The following is a 19,992-nucleotide window of genomic DNA, read 5'->3' on the forward strand; positions in this document are numbered from 1 at the left end:
TGCTTGCTTGCTTGCTTGCTTCCTTGTTGCTTATCAAGACCTTCAGAGCCAATTCTGAGAGGTAGGAGAGGCGCAGGTACATTTTGATTTGGCAGTCATATGCTTATCATTGCCACAGGATATCCTTTACACTTATTTCTCTGGTCTTATTTCTTTGAGAGGGCAATCTTCACTATCCATAAAATAATCATAATCTGCAAATATCTCTGAAAACATTAAAGATATATTAAAGAGGGGTTGTTCTCTTCTTGCAAAGCAAGATTTTCAAACTGAATCCTAACAATGCAGTAGTATTTTAATTTAGAAGCCTCAGATTTCAATAGGATACTCTATGATGAATATGTGTCATTTAATTACATCCAAATTCAAGAACAGTACCATAGAAGCAGGCTATAAAATTCACTTCTGGCAAAATATTTTTAAATTGTACTGTTGTGGCATATTCTGTCTACCATGGAAGAAAATAATATTCCAAGATAATTTTTTGTTAAAAAATATTTATTTTTAAAAATACAATTGTTCTGTAAGTCTTCTTGCACATACATATTAACATGATTTACTACAACGTTTAAAACAAACCTACATTATTAGACAAAGTAAATCCCTCAATCAGTTCTTAAAGAAAATATTTAACACTTTCCCCAACTCTTGTAAAAAGAAAGAGTGCCATAACATTTTTCTTGCAAAAAATCTAATAATAGAAAAAAACCAGACTGATTTTTCAAGGAACTTCATTATGTTAGGATGTGCAGTAACTAATATATCATTTTTTAAGCAATTAGGCCTCCAAACTGTGCATGAGAAATGTAAGATTAACCTTGCAAAGCTCTGAATCAGATTTGGTAATTAAAATTATTATTGAAGATACATATTTTTCTCTTTTCTTATAAACACCTTAAGATTATAAAAGTCTTCCTAATGCCTTGTCTAAATATGCTTGTATTCAAGAAAATAACACTGAAAACTTACTTAGAACTTTGGCTATTCATGCAATTTTATTATATATTAACATTATTTTACACAATGGTAATATACTACATATATAAAACGTATAGGTTTTCATTTTTTTAAAGGAACAAGAAGCTACACTTCCCTAGATAAATTCACTTGAGTCTTGTGGCAAAAGGCTGAACGTCTGACAAATATTAAGAAATCCTTAATATTTCCAACCCATCCCATAGATGTACCAATATAGGTATTGCAGAATACATCCAAACCCATGAGAATTTACCTAAGGGCATAGGATGAGGGAAGAGAAGCTAGAACTGATTTTTATATCCTTTAAAGGCCCCACAAAGATCACAGGAAGCTGTGAAGGTTTTCCACTAGGCAATTGCACTAAGAAAAAGCTCAAGAACCTGGCCTCACCCACTCTCATTCTTTCTGGACTAACCATCATAGTGGATTATCATCTCCAAAATAAGATAATTCCACTTTTGTCTGCAGTATATATGATGGGCAAAAATAATATTCTAGGAAAGTAATCACTGAAATAGAAAAGAACAAAAACCAAGTGCTGTACATGTTTGTAAACTAAAATGGCAATTGCAGGAACACTCGCAAATACCAGAGCAAATCGGACAAAGTAGCTTTCATTCATCAACATAAGCCAGAGATTCCATAGTAGGTTTCATGATTACCAATCCCTTACAGAGAACTCCACTAATTGCAGTTGCAGTGTAGGTACTAGCCAAACAGCATTCTAGCAGAAGCATTTGTGAAGCACTTGAAGTACTTCAACAATATTTAATTGTGTCAGCTTTCATTTCTGAAAAAAGCTTGTTATATCAACATATACATCAAGGCCTAGTCTAATTTCTTCCACTCCTCCACCACCTAGATTTTCCCCTGTATATTCTTACAACATGCATGAACATGTCAACTGTGAATAGAAACAATATTAAAAAAAACCTCTTCACAACCACTATGTGTACATAAAATCATTTGGTAACTACATTAAAATGCAAACATTGTTACTGGATTTAGAAGAAGAGGCTTTCTCATACACGTTTTAGCAAGTATTTTGTTATTCTAATATTTCTAGTATTTAAAATTCTGTGCAGCTGAACAGAGAGATACCAAATATCAACTAAACTTAAAGCACTACCAAAAACAAAATATTGCAGCTTAAAGGATCTATTGGAAAACTTTGTTACTTCTTCCCTAATTACACAAGGCATACTAAAGAGAGTTTTTATTTAAAGACAAAAAATAAAACAAGATATGAAGACAGTTTTAAAATAAAAACTTCCAGTTATTAATGCAGTGCACAAGTAATATTAAGGAACTTGCTCCATATCAGAGTTTAAGATGGCTTTGAAATGGGATACAGTAAAATTGGGACAAGAATAACTGGGTATTCAGTTATAATTGAGGGCCACAATGAAATCTATTTATATTTCACGTTTCTTTCAAGAGTCCAAAGCGGCATATCTATTGGACCTTCCTCTCAATTCCACTTCTCAACCTCATATTACCTTAAAGCTGTGTTTCTGGTCTTCCTAGTACATTGTGACTGATTGTGGACTAGTAAAATCTTTGGTGAAATCCACAGATTTTTTTTTTCTAATAATCTCTGCAAAATGATTCCAAATTAAGGCTCACAATGAAGAATGCACTAATTATACAACTTTGGAGGTTTATCATTACACAGAAATCTTATTTTGAGCCAATGTTTTTTCAACAGCGTGAAAATAAATGATACTAAACCAATTAAATAAAATATTTCATTTGCAAATGTAAAAAAGCTGCTTCAAGCAAAGATACATTCATATGGTAACAACTATTTCAACCATTCAGGTTATTTATATGACAGACCCAGTTGTATGAGTAATGCTACCCTTTAACTCATCATTAGAAAATTGGTTTAAGATACTTTTGGAGAAAATGATGATAGGTTCAAAATTATGTTTTAATAAATAGAGAAATATGACACAATGATCTATAGTATTAGAAACCCTGAATGTGCAACTCATTTTAAAAACTGCAGCCATAAAGTGCAGTACCTTTCAATCACGTTTAATAAAACAATCTGAATATCATTACAATTGTTTAACTCTACAAAATATTGCCTTAGGTATCAATTTCTCCAAGCAATAGAATTAGCTTCATCACTCTGATTAATAACATTGCAAAGCATTGTAAGAGTGATCTGAAAAGAAAACTCTTAAACAATGCTCAGCAACTACCATATCATGGCAGCAGTTCCATAGTCTGACATATGTTCAGATTTTGTCAAGATCAGTCAAGTCTTGATAGTAGCATTTTGAGCTACTTTCAGAAGCATTTTTTTTCTGGAAATAAAAAGCAAATAGCTATTCAAAGAAAAAGTCAAGATACTCTTAGCATTAGTGCAAATCCTAATTAATGAGTCTAGAGCAGGAGCGTCAATCTAATGGTCAACGGCTAGATGCCGTTGAATAGGCCATCCCAGCTCTGCGAAGGGAAAAAATGTCACGATATGTCACATAACGGCAACGTGACATGAGTTTGACATGTGTGATCTAGAGAAGTTTTCCAACCATAGTTGCCTAGGCTGCATTGAGTGAAGACAAATTGTCTTGGACTGCATATAAAATATATAATATAATTACTGTATATAAATAACAAAGTTCCTTTATTTTTTAATATTTATTATTATCTTATGGGTTTGCCAGGGGCCACATACAACCAGCAGACTGGTCACATCACATCTGATCTAGAGCCATAAAACCAGCTTTATCACTTTTAACTTCTTCAAGATGGCTATGTTCTATAACATATTCATATTTATTAAAATCAGTGGGACTCAAGTAAACATACACCAGCTTGACTCACTCACTGATAATTACTGATAGTTAATGCCAGTTTTTATTTTGAAAAAGTACTCTAGCCCTTAAGACCTATACCTCACTTTTTTCCAGTACCATGAGTATTATCCTAATGCTTCTTTCTAAACAAAAATTTGGAAATATCAACAAGCTTAAGGAAGTATTTGGTTATTAAATTAAAATGTCACTGATTTACATTCACAAAACATTAGCATGACAGCAAAGGAGAATTAAAAGTTCTTTGGCATTTCCTCACATTAATATTTACTTTAGGACCTCTCACAATCTGTTTTCATACCAGTTACGAGGTGGAGAAGGGATATTTCACAAATGTAGTTTGTGAAAGATAAAATTTTCACTGCTTACATTAATTCTTGAAAAGTAATATCCAATTTAGTATTCCCTTTAAAAACATAGAGCTCTAACAAGTATAATCTGGACAGGCTATTGAGATCTTTTGAATGAATTATTGTTTATATGTGATTACATATAAAAATGCAATAGAAGAGTAGCAAAAATTTTATATAATGAATTATTTAGGAGTCTCAACATTTGTCCAAACGTTAACTGATTAGGTAAAAACCTATGAATATCAATTCATGCTAACATATAAAATAATATTGTAAAGATAAATGTAGAGATCATTGTTTTCTCTAATTATCAGGTAAAGAAAATACAGCATTAAGAAAAGTTAATAAAGTACCAGATATTTCTTAATCAGTAATCATATCTAAGTAAGATATCATCTGACTAATGTGTTTGTTAACATGATCTAGAAGCTGAAAACATGAAAATGTTTATTATCTAACACAATTAAAGAAATCATACATGAAAAGCAAAATAAAATCTAGATCTGGAAATTAAAATATTCTATATTATCTGGGGTGTAAAATGGAGGTTAACCCTTTACTCTCTCTCTACCTGCATTTCCTCCATCCTCGATAGTCAGAGTAGAGTTTTCACATTTACTAAATGTAGTAAAATAGCAATGAAGTATCTAGGTGAACAGTTGCAATAGAACAAAAAATTTATACAAAATGTAAGCATATGAAATTAAAAAAAGAAAATAGCAGGTCTACTGGAAGTAGACCAGTATAAAGTATCTCTCTAAATAAATCACAGAAAAGTTTGCAACTGGGAATGTGGTGGGGTTTTTGTTTTTTTTAATATAGAGGGAAGCTTCTCTAGGTAATGCAGCTATGTATTGGCTAAAGGCTGTTATCTTCCATACCAAATATAGTAGTCACCTCCCGTTCTGGCTCCCAAAGCTCATTCTTAAATAAAAAATAATTTATTGATGATGAAGCAAGAAGAGAGAAATTCAAAATTTCTCTACACCTAAATCTCCCGTAAAATAAAAAGACAGTTCTGTTAAGTCACTAAAAACGGAAACGCTATACCTAGATCTTAGCATAAGAAGGGCAGTGGTTTATAGCAGAACATTTTTTTCTGAGAATATTGGGACTAGCTTGTGAAACTAGGATAAACAAACTACTTTCAGGAGGATCTAAGTTTTGGTTCACTTGCAAACCTAAATACATGTATTATTACCAGTTGCTCCTTGTACGACATAGGAAAGCACAATGCTGGAAAAGGGAGACTCCCAAGGAAAGCAGAAGCCATTCAGGCCAGTGTTTCTCAACCTTGGCAACTTTCAAATGTGTGGACGTCAACCCCAAGAATTTCCCAACCAATGCTGGCTGAGAAAGTCTAGGTGTTGAAGCATCCATGCAAATGGTTCAGTCCATCAGATATTATTTTTTTAACATTTAATTGGAATCTGCCAGTCCTTTCTAAGAATGCAAGTTATCTACTTTTTTGTTTATTTTTACTTACGCATTTTGAAGCTGAAGCTTAAATATTTTGGCCACCAAATGAGAAGCGAGGACTCATTGGAAAAGCCCCTGATGTTGGGAAAGATTGAAGGCAAAGGGGGAAGGAATCAGCAGAGAATGAGATAGTTAGATAGTGCCAGCAACACACTGAGTGTAATTTTGGAAGGACTCCAGGAGATAGTGGAGGACAGGAGACCTGGCTGCTGTGGTCCATGGGGTCACAAGGAGTCAGACACAACTTAGCAACAACAAATCCCACCTTTATAATTTTTACGAAGAAGCAACAAACCTTGAAGTAAGTTGGCCTGAGAGAGAGAGAGACTGACTGGCCCAAGATCACCCAATTGGTTTTAATAGATAAGGTGACACATCTTCTTTCTAGATTTCTAACCACTAAACCAAACTGACTCTCTCTTGCTACCTGCCATCAATGTTTTGCATGTCTATACTGAAATAGATCACCATATACTCAATTAGGTACAAGAAGAGATAGGAGTGGGCCTTTTGAATCCCTGCCTGGTCAAGGGCACCAAATACAGTTTAATGCAGACAAATCAGCAAATGTCTCCTACTTTAGTCTGTTATGTTATCCTGAGGCACTACTGCATACCAATCAACTTCTGAGGCCTGTTCAGAATAAGTATATGAATCAAAACCCACAGGTTGATCGCCGTTTTCAAACCAAGCCCACCTCGACAAAGAAAAAAGGATTATAATGCTTTACTGATATCTACTTCAACTTTCTAACAAGCTATTGAAGCGACAAGATTTAGAGTGTTTTCTGAAATATAGCAAAGCCTGAATATAAATATTATGTAGAAAGAGTGAATCTTCTTTAAATTCAACTGAGGGATAACTACTATTAGTGGTGTTAGATCTATCCATTTTACTTTCACTTTCTAGGCCCCCAAATAAGCCTCCCACTTTAGCAAGTCATCATTATGTTACCATATGTTTGCAAAGAAGTCTCAACTATCATCATGCTAAAGTTGTTATCCAATAAATATCTTCCCACAAGATTAAGTACAGGCTAAAACCTCATTTTACTCCTTTTAGATTTCAAACAGCATGTGCCACTTTGTGCTTTCCCCCTCTAGTTTCAAACATTTAATCAAAATACTTTCTAATAATGGCACACTTCTAATTTTAAAGGCTTGAATATTCAAAACTTCAATCTACTTATATTTCAAAGAACACCTAGATATGCAGGTGGCCAAGAGAAGGTATGTCTCTTTCCCTCTTAAAGAGGGAGAAAGAACAAACAATAAATGTTCACTCCCCAAATGTCACACTTACATACAATATTAACAAGAAGCAAGACAAAAATAACCCACTGCATGTCAAATAAATGCTTATTAATTCAGTGCCACCATAAATCCACTGCCAGTTTCTTTAATTAGTTCAATCTGCTAAATTGTTTATTAAACAACAAGGGATTTACTTTTATTTTTCCTGACTTGGCTTATCAAATATTAACACCTTTAAATATTTTGGGAAGATCAAAGCAATTCAATCCATGATCTATGCAGAACTATGCCATTCAAGCATACACAATACCATACTATTATGTGAGGATGAACTGACAATTTTTGCCAAAGAAAAAAGAGCTTTCTTATCCATAGCAACCATTCTTAAAATTTTTGCTCAACTCTACACTACTATAAGTTGCAATGCTAAAACCTTTTAAGGTCATTGGAATTCATTGTAAAAAATAAATCTTCTTATTCACTTTCCAAGTATTTCTTGGAATGCCAGCTTCCATGAAATCATATTTTAACATAAAAAACAAAAAGCAAAGGAATGGAAGGATATCAGTCAAAAACCATCTGATATCAGTTGGCTGTTCTCTCCAATACCTCATTATAATACAAAAATGTGTTCTTTGTTAAAAGAAGCCTTCTTCATTCAAAAGAAGCAGTAAGGGGAGATAGAAACTCTGGAGAAGAATCTCCACAATTAAGGCACTTCCTTATGAATTCTCATATGTCTTAAAGAGAATTTTGCAAAGGCATCTGAACTGGGAATAGCAAAAACCAAGTAAATTGTCTCTATGGAATTAAAAACTGTGTTTTAAAACCTGGATTGCACCATTTTTAATAAAACCTCTTCTCTTTTTAGTCCAAGCTGTCCATTTTCAAAAAGGCTGTATGTTAAGTCTTCTGCAAATCTGGGGAGAAAGGGCCAGGAGTGAAAGGCCCATCCATTCCCGACAGAGTAAATGGTCCATGAGTATTCAGCACTGATGGAAACTACAAAACAGAAACAGAAATTAATGTTACAGTTGTCTATAAGGTAATATCTGTATTTTCAGTTAGCTTTTCCATTGGTCTGCTTTTGTCATCAGCAAAACACCCACAGGCTTCAGTTTCTTCAGCTTAAGACAAAGTAACAATTTCATATTCATACTCTCTTCAAGAGGGAAGTCTACCCAGCCATTTATTCAAATGAAATTCATCAAAATGGCTTCAAAAGACAAGCACTCAAGTTACCAAGTCATTTCTTCTAGCATGATACAGTAAAATCCTAAAATGCAAGGACCTTTATAGTTATTGATTTTTTCACTTTGGTTATTTTTTTCAAAAATATTGAATTCCCTTAAATCTCTCAAATCAAGCAAAAAACTCCCAAACCTCCAGGTAGTATCCTGTTCCAAGAGCCCGATTCTAGGATAATTATGTTACCAAATGGTTTCATAGGACTAATTACCAGGTTGGATGTGACCAAGATGCAGTACTGTGTAATTTTATTGCATAGTAAAGCATCACACAATCTTATTTATCAACTAGAAGGTGTTTGAGCTTTACAAACTCCCCATAGGGGTGATCAACCAAGAAGGTCATTTTACTCTGTTCATGCTGTCCTTGTAGCTATTTCACGAACAGGAAAGTTCCTATGGCAGCCATTTTCTTGACTATACCTACTACATCTCGAGTCCCTTCCCCAAGGCAGTAGCTATCCCTGATCAACATGGAGCCCCTGATACAGATAAGCACATTTATTTTAAATCTTAAAAAGAGGAAGAAAAGCACAAATAAGCTCAACAATGACACCTATCTCTATTACGATAATATTTTCCACAGTAAGAGTCCAACCTTCTTATAACACTGAAAAATTAAATATAACACTGTTGCGTAAATGTGTAAAGATTAGAAAGTCCTCAATGCAGAGTCAGGGTCACCATCTACATTTGGAGGGTGAAGCTTTGGCTGAAATAGTTGCTCTGCATCTTCTTTTTTGTTCTTCAAATATAACGAGCTTTGAACCCATAGGATTCTACAATGTAGATTAAATTAGTAGTTGAATGGGGCATCTGCTGAAAAATTCATAAGTGTTAGCAAGACTAACTTTTAAAAAACATATTGAAAGGCAACATCTGTTTACATTTGTTTTGACACAGTGATCAGAAGCGTGGGTTCAATTCAAGGCATTGAATTCAAGCTTTTGTTTTAACTGTAGCCTCACTTAGTCTATAGACTAATTCCTTTACCTATCACAGAATAAGGTATTGAATTGAATTGAATTGAATTGATTATATTTCTATGCCGCCCTTTTCCCAGAAGGGACTCAGGGCGGCACACAACCCAAGTCGGTGGGGGGGGATAGGGGACACAAATAGGGGGAAAAAAGACATGGACAAACAATACCACAATTTAAAAACAATTCAACAGCCACACCATTCGAGCGGGGACAGGAACTCATCAGCCCCAGGCCTGTTGAAACAGCCAGGTTTTAAGGGCTTTGCGGAAAGCCTGGAGGATGGTGAGGGTCCGAATCTCCACGGGGAGCTCATTCCAGAGGGCCGGAGCAGCAGGTATTATTTTGGCCTTCCTCAACTTTTAAGTTACACAAACATGAGTTAAACAACAAACTTGCCTGGGAATATAGGAGTTGGGAGTCCGAATTTATCTGAAGGACACCAGGTTGGGGAAGACTGAATTATTCTGTTAAAGTGCTAAACTTAGCAGCTGCAAACAGTTAGGAAATATAAGTGATTTACATGGAGCTTTGCTGCTAAATTAAGAGTGTAAAAGCTGTCCAATCTCCTAAGATCATCTTTGAATATAGCTGTCAATTGCAGTTCTTAATATAATACAAGGAAGGAATAAAATGTAATAAGTAATAATATTAGTTGTAGTTAAATCTAAAGTAATTGTCCTATTCTTGTTCACTCCTTTGTCACCTTCTTGACTTTTTTTGGAGCTCAGTCACCAAACTCCTCCCAAGTTGCTCCATAAAAGCCAAGTCTAACCCTTGGCTTAAATAAAGTTGCACAATCTTGTCCTAATAAAGAAAAGGGCTCTTACATGACTATTTTAGCTATTAGACTATTTAGTCTTTGTTTGCTGTCATGAGCTGAAACTTACCTGGAAGAGGGTATTAGCACCTTGTAATCTTGCTGGACTGAGAGGAGCAACTGGACTGAGAGTACTCCAAAAATGGATACTGGAGAGCAAGGGGCTTGGTGTCAGTAAAATGGGTGTCTGTGGGACATACAGAGCAATAGCATAAAATTAATCATTTGGAAGTGCACATTAAGCTCAATATGACTAACAAGCATATAATACCACTAAGGCAAGACATCTGTTTTAAATTCACTAGTCTGGGATCAGACACCAATATGACAGTTAATAAAGGGTAGAAAATCAAACTGGTTCTGTCTAGTCTAGGAACTAAAAATGATGGCACACCTCAGAAACAGGAAGACAATTTGATTAGCTATCTTCTTTTTCCAGATACAGCAAGAGAAGATGAACAGAGATTTTCTCCATCTCAATGTCAGATTTTAACAGGTATGATAAGATGGAGGGGAAATCTAATAGTTTTAAATTATTTTATTTGCTGTCCAAGCAACAAGTAATGGCTCAAAAATAAAGGAAGTGGCCTATATAAACAATTTTTAACAAACTGCCCTGTACAGATGGTCATAAAATAGAAATAGACAGAATTCACATTATTATTTTTAATTTCTTATAAGACAAAGTGGTCATATTCTGATATATTCACTGAATTCCACCAATCTAAAGCATTAGCTTGAGATTGTTACTCTGATTTCACTTTTGTTTTCATTCTGATCAACTGTTTTCTGGAACTTTACAGCTTGGGGTGCTGATCCCTAAAAATTAGATTGATTATATTTTACAAAACTATCTAAGGTTTCCATTTTGGGATTAAATCCAAACTATTTAATCATAGTTAAATCATTCTATTGGATTGCCTATTCGCCAACATCTCTCTATTTTTCATGACATTCAACTCACTTGCTTACTCATTTCACTCTATTTTTATATCTGAAGCAAAATTAACTATAGCTCTATAGCTGAAAGTACATCAGGGTCCCTGCTTAATTTAGAATATGAATACCTAGAAATAGATTTTTAAACTGCTATGTTAAGTAAAAATTATTCTGTATATAATCTTGCTGTAGCTATAATAATGAAACATGGTCTTAATCGGTTGAAGAAATTTCTTCTTAAAAGAGAGAGAGAAGATAGCAACTCCAAATTAGGTAACCATGATTAAATAGTGAAAAGTTAACTTTTGTCCTTTTTTAAAATCTTCCATTCAATCATGTCCAATTTTAAGAGACTACCTGTTAATGACCCTGAAGTTTTTTTGACAAGGATTTTCAGAAATGGTTTGCCACTGCTTCCTTCCTAGCACTGAGAGCACATTACTGGCCCAAGAACACTTCGTGTCCAAGGCACAACTGGAATTCTGTCTCCTAGTTTCTAGTCGGATGCCTTAACCACTACACCCAACTGTCCCTTTTGTCCTAACCAGAATACAAAATATCTAGGAAGCTTAGGTCTCTTAAGGAAAAGTAAACACCCAACATTAAGTATTCTGCATTAACTCCTCAAGCACAAACTAAAATATACTGTAAACAGATTAGGTCAATTTTCGGATCAATGACAACCCTGAGCTAAATAGCCATCCAGCCTCTTAAATTCCTACTTTTATTCCCAAACTTAAACCAAAAACAAGAATTAGCAGGCAAATTTCTATTCTATTGCAAATTCACATACAGAATTTGGATCCCAAATAAAAAACAGGATTACCTGTGAAAAAAGTGCTGGTGTAAGAGAAGCAGTTGGTAGAGAAGGACTCAGTATTCCCAGTGGACTGGGATCACTTCCAGTAATAACCAGAGTGGGAGTAATCTCCAGTCCTTTGGGCTTTCTAGTTCTGCTATGACGAAGATTCTTTTCAAACATGGAGGAACTCATCTCTTTACCCTCCAAGACGTGATTCTGAAAGTGCTCTAACTGCTGGCCAACTACAGACTCAGTTTCTGTGTCTACAACCAGATCAGAATTAGAACTTAACGGTGGCAAAGGAGATTTGGGTGGAACCCGGAGACTAGGAGATGTGGAGGTTGCAGGAGATGTAGAATTAAAATTAGAGGTCAAAGATGCTGAACTTTCAGTGGCTGCACCTTTAGATGTTGCTAGAGATTCCAAGGCCTGGAGGCTTTCATTTGAACCTGAAGGTACGATAGAGGCAGCTGAGATAGTAGAGGTCAGTTGAGTAGCTGAGGCAAGGGGAGATACAGAAGGCCTTTTGGAGGACATGGTTACAAATTTTATGACTGAAGGTGTTGAATCCTGAGTTCTTTTTTCTGTCAGCTTCTCAGCTGAATTCTCCATCTTAAACAGTTTTGTACGAGAGGAGGAATTAAGAGAGTTCAAAGTAAATGAAGAATATAGGCCTGAGTGGATATAGTCATTGCGACTGGAGGATTTCACACTGGCCTGATGCTTTTCTTTCCCATAAGTTTCAATGTCCTTCATAGAGTTGCTAGTATCAACAAAGCCAGCCTCTGCCTCAGCTTCACCCTCAATCTTGCCAACAACCAGCAGATCCATATTCAATATCTCTGGGTAAGATACAAACTTGTAAACAAACTTTTGACCATTAACCTTTTTGATGATGTTCTGTGAAAACATCAAAAATAAAACAGAGATTAGGCACCTCCTCTTTGAATACTTGTCCAAGACATAGTTCAGCTAGTCAAGGAGGCAATATGATTGACTAAAGATGAGACAATTGTGGGGCCTATTTAGTCCCATTTATCTCTATGGGATAAAGGATCTCTATGTTCTAGATTCAAACTTATATCTTTCTTCACTTTTGTTTTGGAAGGGATTTGGGGATACACATCCATGTACTAAACAGGACACAAACATCCATTTGTCTAGAAGCAGATAGCACTAGGGAAAATAAGAATGTAGTTTCCCATTTTACTGTGATGCCAGACACATACCAACAAAGCTATCAATAAAAAAAAATGAATTTAAAAACATAGTAGAGCTTTAAAAAAGTTTGCTCATACAAATTGAACATGGTTTCAGTCAACTGCCTATTTTATTACTTTGATTCAAAAGACAGTATAATACAGTGGGACCTCGGGTCACAAACTGCTCAGACCACAACCAAATTGGTTTCCGACCCAAAAAATCACAATTTTTTTGACTCTGGTCACGAACACATTCTCAGGTGGCGACCAAACATGGTTGTAGCTGATTTCCCCTTCCACGCCATAGAGAAAGTCCTGATTTGTTGAACAAACTTGTCTGCCATTCCACATGTTAAAGTTACCCTTTAATTTTGTTCTCACTGGTTTCTAGCTTGCTTTGTAACTTTCTCCCCAGACAGGCAGACTCTCTCCCTCTCCAACCTCCCCCGGAAGCCCACATGACACCGCAGAAGCATGGCAAGGGTTGGGAACAGAGCCAAGCAAGCTCTGCAGTTGGGAATTCCGGCAGCTTGGAAGCCAGTATCTCCCCCTCCCCCATCTCCCCTCCTCTCTGTCCTCCAGGAGCTGCAGAGTGGCGGCTCTCTGCCTCAGCAGGCCAGTGACCGAAAGGCCCTGGTGCTCTGCTTTGGAGCATGGAAGGAGGGTGTGTGTTGGTCTGCTTCTTCTCGCCGGAGCTTCCTTGCAGAGAAGAAGGCAGGAGGAGCACTGCAGAAGCCAGCCAGGCCAGTCCAAGCCCTCCCGTCTAGATTGTGAGAAAACCAGGCGCCTAAGACGGCTGAGATGAAGTCAGGAGGAGCTATCAGTGTTATTAAAGGATTTTACATTTTATTATTACACTGTGAATTATATGGCATAATTAACTATGTTTGTGCTTAAAAATCTTTTTTTTTTAATTTATATATAGTTCGTAGGGGTCTGGAACAGATTGATCGTATTTCCATACAATCCAATGGGAAAATTAGATTCGGGTCACGACCAAATCAGATTGCAACCAAGACTGTGGAATGAATTGTGGTCGTGACCCGAGGTCCCACTGTATCTCAGGCATAATACTTGTATCAATATCAATGGTGCATTTTAACATCAAGATTAAGTATTAAAAGCTGACTGTACATAAAATTTTAATGTAGCTGAAGGGAAATGAACATATGAAATATTCAGCAGAATGGTTTGAACTACAGCCATTTCAAAGTCTCCAGACAGTATTCAATGGCTTCCACGTTGTTCTATAGCAGTGGTTCCCAAACTTGGCAACTTTAAACTTGGCTCTGCTGGCTGGAGAATTCTGGGAGTTGAAGTCCACAAGTCTTAAAGTTGCCAAGTTTGGGAACCACTGTTCTATAGCAATGTGCTGAGTGCTACAATTCATATATCATAAAATTACAAGCAGCATTTAATAGTCAAGTCAACGTTATTCCAAATTAAATTCTAATAAGCACATTAGCTGAAGCTTTTCAGAACATACCGAGAATTTTCCAGAAAACATTAGGGGAGGAAATCATACTGTATGCATTCACATATTCCATGGAAATTCTGCATAAAATATTACTTACTTTTATTTATTAATATAATAGCATTTAACATATTTTAAAAATCTGAGAATGCAAATGAATAAAAAAAATGTCAAATAATAGAACTCTGGGTTACACAAACCTATTTCAAAACAAGAACAAGTGATTGGGTAGAACAGTAGAGATGATTGTTGCTAAATCATGAAACAAGTACATTTACTCAGACAGGCAAGCAACTTTATCTGTTTCCAGTTTAGTTCAATAAACTCTCATGACATTACCAACATTCCTGCCTTTGAAATCAGAGAGGGAAAAACCACTAATTCTAGAGCCACTGGAATACAATGTAAGTTAAACATTTGAGGCAAACAAAAGGCCAAGTTACCTTTACATAATAATATCTGAGTGCACGACTGAGTTTGTCATAGTTCATGCTGGGCTTGTTTTTACGGATTCCCCAAAGGCGGGCAACCTCTTCTGCTTGCAAAAGTTTGAATTCTCCATCATTTGAGGTCCAGCAAATAATGTCTTTATTTCGAGATTCCTGAAGAAGTTGCAAAAGGAACTGCCACAAGGTGATAGCACTGTCCATAGCAATGAACTGAAATTTGGAAGAGAGGAGATAAGATTGACATCAAGATCATGCACAATACTTTGGGAACAAATGCATCTCCAGTGGTGAGCAGTCAACCCAAAGTCAACTCACATTCAGGGGACCCATATTTGCTATACAATCTGGTTTCCTGCTTCTTTTCTTAAGATTCCTTTGCTAAATCAGATCAATTGGGAGAAATCTAATTTTGAGAAAGGGGGGATAGGTTCATTTTAGATTTCTAAAAACGATGACAATGGAGACTGAAAAAATTATTTCCCTACAATCTTACATTCAGAGTCATCTTCCTTTCAGGTAAATACCAAACATGAATAACCTCCTCTTGGCTTTCCAAATTTATTTTTACATTATTTTTCTCCAAATTTCTACATCTGAATAATACAGGGAGGATCCCAGTGATATTCAACAGTGGAATAGGAAGAGTCTTTTATAGATATAAATATTGACATTATGGCCTTGTTTTTCCTTCTTCTTTTGAACACTATAAACATACCTTCTACAAAAATCCACATGTCTAATGAAGATAAGATCCCAGCAGCCCCAGCCAGTAAGGCCAATGATAAGGATTTCCAAAAGTTGTGAACCCAAACATCTGGAAGGCAGCAAGTATAAATGGATTTTCACTTTGGTACTCAATCCTCCAGGTTACGAAAAAGTTGTGAAAGAGGAATCAAGATCTAGAGACAAGTGACAAAAATTTTTGAAGGGAAAAAAATAGGAAGACGCCTTAGCCAATTACTTTCCAAATAACATAAATAATACAATTTGTTTGCAATTGTATTAAAAATTTATAGAATGTAACTGTTTAGATAATGATTCTTTTAATAGTTATATTATTTAGATAGTAATGTTTTTACAAGTACTAAGAGAAATATTACATTACTAATTCTAGATATTACAAAGCGGCCTATTAAGAAAACATACTGGAAAAGTATCTGCATAATGCTTAAGTAGAGTTCAACATTTTCATTTAAAGTACCCACTGGGGAAACTATCTCGTTCCTTGAGATATAATTTATCATTTTGACTGTTTTTAACACTGTAAATTTTTCAAGTAAAGGAACTCAAAATACTTTCCAAGATGATTTGTGACATTTGATGCCCACAGGCTGCCCAGTTAAGAAAACAGGCAGAAATAGAGGTCATAGGAAAACAGAAAAAAGCCCCTTTCTTTCTACGTCTTTTTCCTTAAGCAGGCTTAGTATGATCAGAGAGAAAAAAATCCAAATCCAACTGCAGAATGCTTGATGTATATTTCTGCATATTTTAGTATATTTTCCCTTACAATTCAAATTGAAACTTACAATTTAAAAGTCAAGCATTCCAGAAATCACTACATGAGATGCACACATAAGAATTGTTTGGAGCCCTTAAAGGATCTTTTGCTATTGCTTCTGGAAAGTTAAATAACAGGGAAGCCACTTTCCTTTTTAAAATTGCTTTGTCCATTTAGCCTTGAAACTGAAGAACAAACTTCAAAGACCTCTATCTACTACAAAAGTTTTTTTTAAAAAGTTCTTCCCTACACAAGCAAATAATCATGCTGCAAAGCTAGATCTTGGCAAGCATATACTGTTATTTCATTCTGTTCTTTTTAATCTTTTTAAATCTATAAGCCTGCAAAAAAAATGTTTTTGTGACAGTTGTCACATTAATGGTGACTTAAGTAGAAAAAGTAATAACCTGAAAAACCAGAGAAAGCAAATAGCACTTAGGTTCTTAGCTAGCTTCCACAGAGTTGGTGTTTTCTGTATATATTGTAGGTTTCCCAGATAGAATGGGAATAGCTTGTTATTTTATTCTCACAATAAACTCTATGAGGTAGCCTGAGTTTAGAAAACTGTCACAAAATCACCCTGTGAGCTTTATGGTGCAATGATAAAAGTCCAATGTACCAGTTGCAATGAATAGATGAATTACGTGGAAAATGGGATGAGCACCATCACAATATGTCTTCTGACCCCCATTTCTTCTCAGTGAAGTAAAGAAAGTGCAAGCATACTGCCGTTGAGGGATGCTAATTGAGAAAAAGAAGCAGGGTTTCCCCCCCCCTTTTTTTTTTACATAGCATGTGCTCACATTATATTATACTTTTTAGGTACTAAGCTAAAAGCATCTGGGCAGCCCCACATGATTTCTTGCCTTATGAAATATGCAACCAGTGCAAAATGTAATGCCCATGCCCATAAATCTTGCAGAAATTTCAAAGACAGCTTGCTTACCATGCATGGTCAGCATCTGGTACTTGTCACAAAGGCAATAACTAGAAGTGTATGAAGGAGAGCACCCTGGATTCCAGAAGACCCATGACAACAGAATATGAAGACTTGAAGTTAGGAAAATCTCAGCAAGTTTCAGAAGCCACATCTGAGGGTCTCAAAGCAGAAAAAGAAGGGAGAGTTAAGGCTCATAGGCCGAGATTGAGTGGTAGGGAAATGTCGAAATATCAGAGGATCTAATATAAATCTCTACCGTAGATACAGATTTGATTTGTTTAGCTCAGGGAGACATTTCCAAATCCTTAGCCGAGCGGCGGTGTTGGCATATCGTGGCACATTTATTGGCCGTTGTTCACATATCATGGCAAAGCAGAATTAATGAAACATACGACAACTGTTGCATGGAAATACTTCTCGGAAAACAATTAATAAACCAGCTAACTATAATGAACAGAGAGAGAAACCCGGGCTTCTGCCAAGGCGGAGCTGAGCACGTCAAAACTTCGCCTGCTTGTGAGTCGGAATCTGGAAGTCCGGGGGATGCGGGGAAGCGAGAGGACGAGGAGCGTCATATGCGCTTAATGCGCGCTTTCTTTCTGGGAAGGGACTCTCTGGGCATACGCAGAGTGTCTTTCGCTAGTGCCACCGTTCAAGAAACTCCGCACGCGCGGGAGAGTGGGGGCCAGGGCGCGCAGATCGCCCAACGCCGCCTTGCAGGATTCAGCAGCATCGGGGAAGGAGAGAGAAAAGGGTCCCAAGCCGACCCTGGACTCACCCAGGCGGACAGCCCCCTCCCGCGCCAAGCCTTTCCTGTGCAATGGCAGGTGCTGAGCTGCTCCCTGCCGAATGCTCGCCTTTCATGGCCAGCGGCCTCCGCGGAGACTCGAAATCTGACTGCCCATCTCTCTGTGGGCAAAACCGAAACAAGAAGAAGCCAAGTGCCAAGACCAGGCTGGCCGACCAGGCATTTACTCCGGAACACATAGACTTTCCCAGCCCAATTACGGCCACCGTACTCCGCATTTCCGCCACTCCCCTGTGGAAAGGAAGGTAAGAGCCCAATCTCGACACCCTGGGTTATTTATTGGGCCAATGAGAAGTTTCTTCCCGCCTCCTTTCCGCAAGGCTTTCTGGTCATTGCAGTATGTTGTAAGTGGGAGTTTTGCTGTTATCAGGCAGTCAGAAAAACAGCAGAGCTAGAAAGTGGTGAAAGTTATGAGGGTTAGAGCTACAGTACTTGCTTATTAGCAATTCAAAACAAATCATTCTTTAGAGAGCGCTCATTTCGTTTCGCCGCAAACGAGGCCTGGTTTCCTTATTTTTAACAATGTTAATGTTTAATGTTTTAATGTTATCTTTATTAACATTATTACTTCCAACCCTGAAAGTGAAAAAACAGTGGGGGTGGGAGGCTATAGAAGAGGACTCTGGTTTGAAATTCAGAGAATCTCCCCCGCCCTGCATCTTGCATTTCATATAGTGCAGACATAACAGAACCAAGAAGCTAGAACATTTCATGGTTCACAGACCTTGAAAGTGGCTTATCCAGCCAATTGAGATAAGGTATAAGTTCCAAGGGAGGCTTTTCCTTAGATAAATATTCTCAGAAAACTTAGAAGGAAGCTTCTCATAAAAATAATGTGAGGACAGAAATTGGTGCTGGGTAAAGGGTGGTATTCTATAAGAGGGGCTGATTGGAATGTATATAACCTATGCTAGGTGGAGGGGGTATTTGTGGCTAACCCACCTAATTTCTTGTTGTCATTGCTCATAGATAAAGAATAAAGAGCTTAATTTCATAATATTTTTATCATTACAGATCAGAATAAAGTTGCAATAAATAAAATATTCCAACAAACATAAAAAGAATACAGATTTTTTTAAAAGGCAGAACAGCCTAGACCACACATTTTCCAGCTAGTCAAATCAACAAAATATCTCAAACATGGAGACCGTGTTTAGACACCTGTTCTGGGGAAACAATGTATTCAGGCCACCCACTTTCTAATGGGGCAAATTAAGCAAATTCACTTGTCACATGTGATTATGGAAGGACTCTTGGTGCAATAAGAGCAACATAGGAACTATTGTTTAATCCTGCATTATTGGCAAGCTTTGTTGTTTTAAGAGCCAAGGTGGCGCAGTGGTTAAATGCAGCACTGCAGGCTACTGCTAGATCAGCAGTTCAGCGGTTCAAATCTCACCCGCTCAGGGTTGACTCAGCCTTCCATCCTTCCGAGGTGGGTAAAATGAGGACCCAGATTGTTGGGGGCAATATGCTGACTCTCTGTAAACCGCTTAGAGAGGCCTGAAAGGCCTATGAAGCGGTATATAAGTCTAATGCTATTGCTATTGCTATTGCTAGTTGGGTAAAATAGAATATTTTATGTGCCAAGTATGACTAGACACACAAGGAATTTGTCTCTGGTGCAAAAGCTCTCAGTACGCATGCAAAGCAACAGAGTAATAATAATCATAATAATGATACCAAAAAGAAGGGGGAGTAAAGAAGGTGGGAGAGATAATAATACTGCAACATGCAACAAGAATAAATATATTTAAGCATAAGACAGTACTGTGAGAATTAGGGGTTCAGCAGAGTGATGGCACAAGGGGAGAAACTGTCCCTGTGTAAAGTTGTTTTGGCATACAATGCCCTATAGAAATGATGGCGAACCTTTTTAGCACCGAGTGCCCAAATGGGAACACATGCACCAGAGCCCCAGAAACGCGAAGACCAGGTGGCC

The 19,992-nt window shown here is 36.8% G+C and overlaps 1 protein-coding gene across 2 annotated transcripts; it reads right to left on the bottom strand.

The window, feature by feature from the left end:
- Nucleotides 1-1,073: 1,073 nt before the first annotated feature.
- On the bottom strand, nucleotides 1,074-18,269 carry ELK4 (ETS transcription factor ELK4). 2 transcript variants are annotated; one of them, XM_032217599.1, is made up of 7 exons: nucleotides 18,021-18,269; nucleotides 17,249-17,393; nucleotides 15,520-15,703; nucleotides 14,799-15,014; nucleotides 11,704-12,579; nucleotides 10,009-10,125; nucleotides 1,074-7,893 (listed from the first exon to the last, which is right to left on the bottom strand). In XM_032217599.1, the coding sequence occupies exons 4-7, from the start codon at nucleotides 15,003-15,005 to the stop codon at nucleotides 7,795-7,797; spliced, it is 1,299 nt and encodes a 432-aa protein (XP_032073490.1). In that variant the 5' UTR covers nucleotides 15,006-15,014; nucleotides 15,520-15,703; nucleotides 17,249-17,393; nucleotides 18,021-18,269; the 3' UTR covers nucleotides 1,074-7,794. The 2 variants fall into 2 exon arrangements, with proteins under 2 accessions (XP_032073490.1, XP_032073489.1); XM_032217598.1 differs by having other exon boundaries at nucleotides 17,249-17,401.
- Between the last annotated feature and the right edge of the window lie 1,723 nt (nucleotides 18,270-19,992).

Source organism: Thamnophis elegans, chromosome 5, assembly GCF_009769535.1.
Source record: "Thamnophis elegans isolate rThaEle1 chromosome 5, rThaEle1.pri, whole genome shotgun sequence".
NCBI lineage: Eukaryota > Metazoa > Chordata > Lepidosauria > Squamata > Colubridae > Thamnophis > Thamnophis elegans.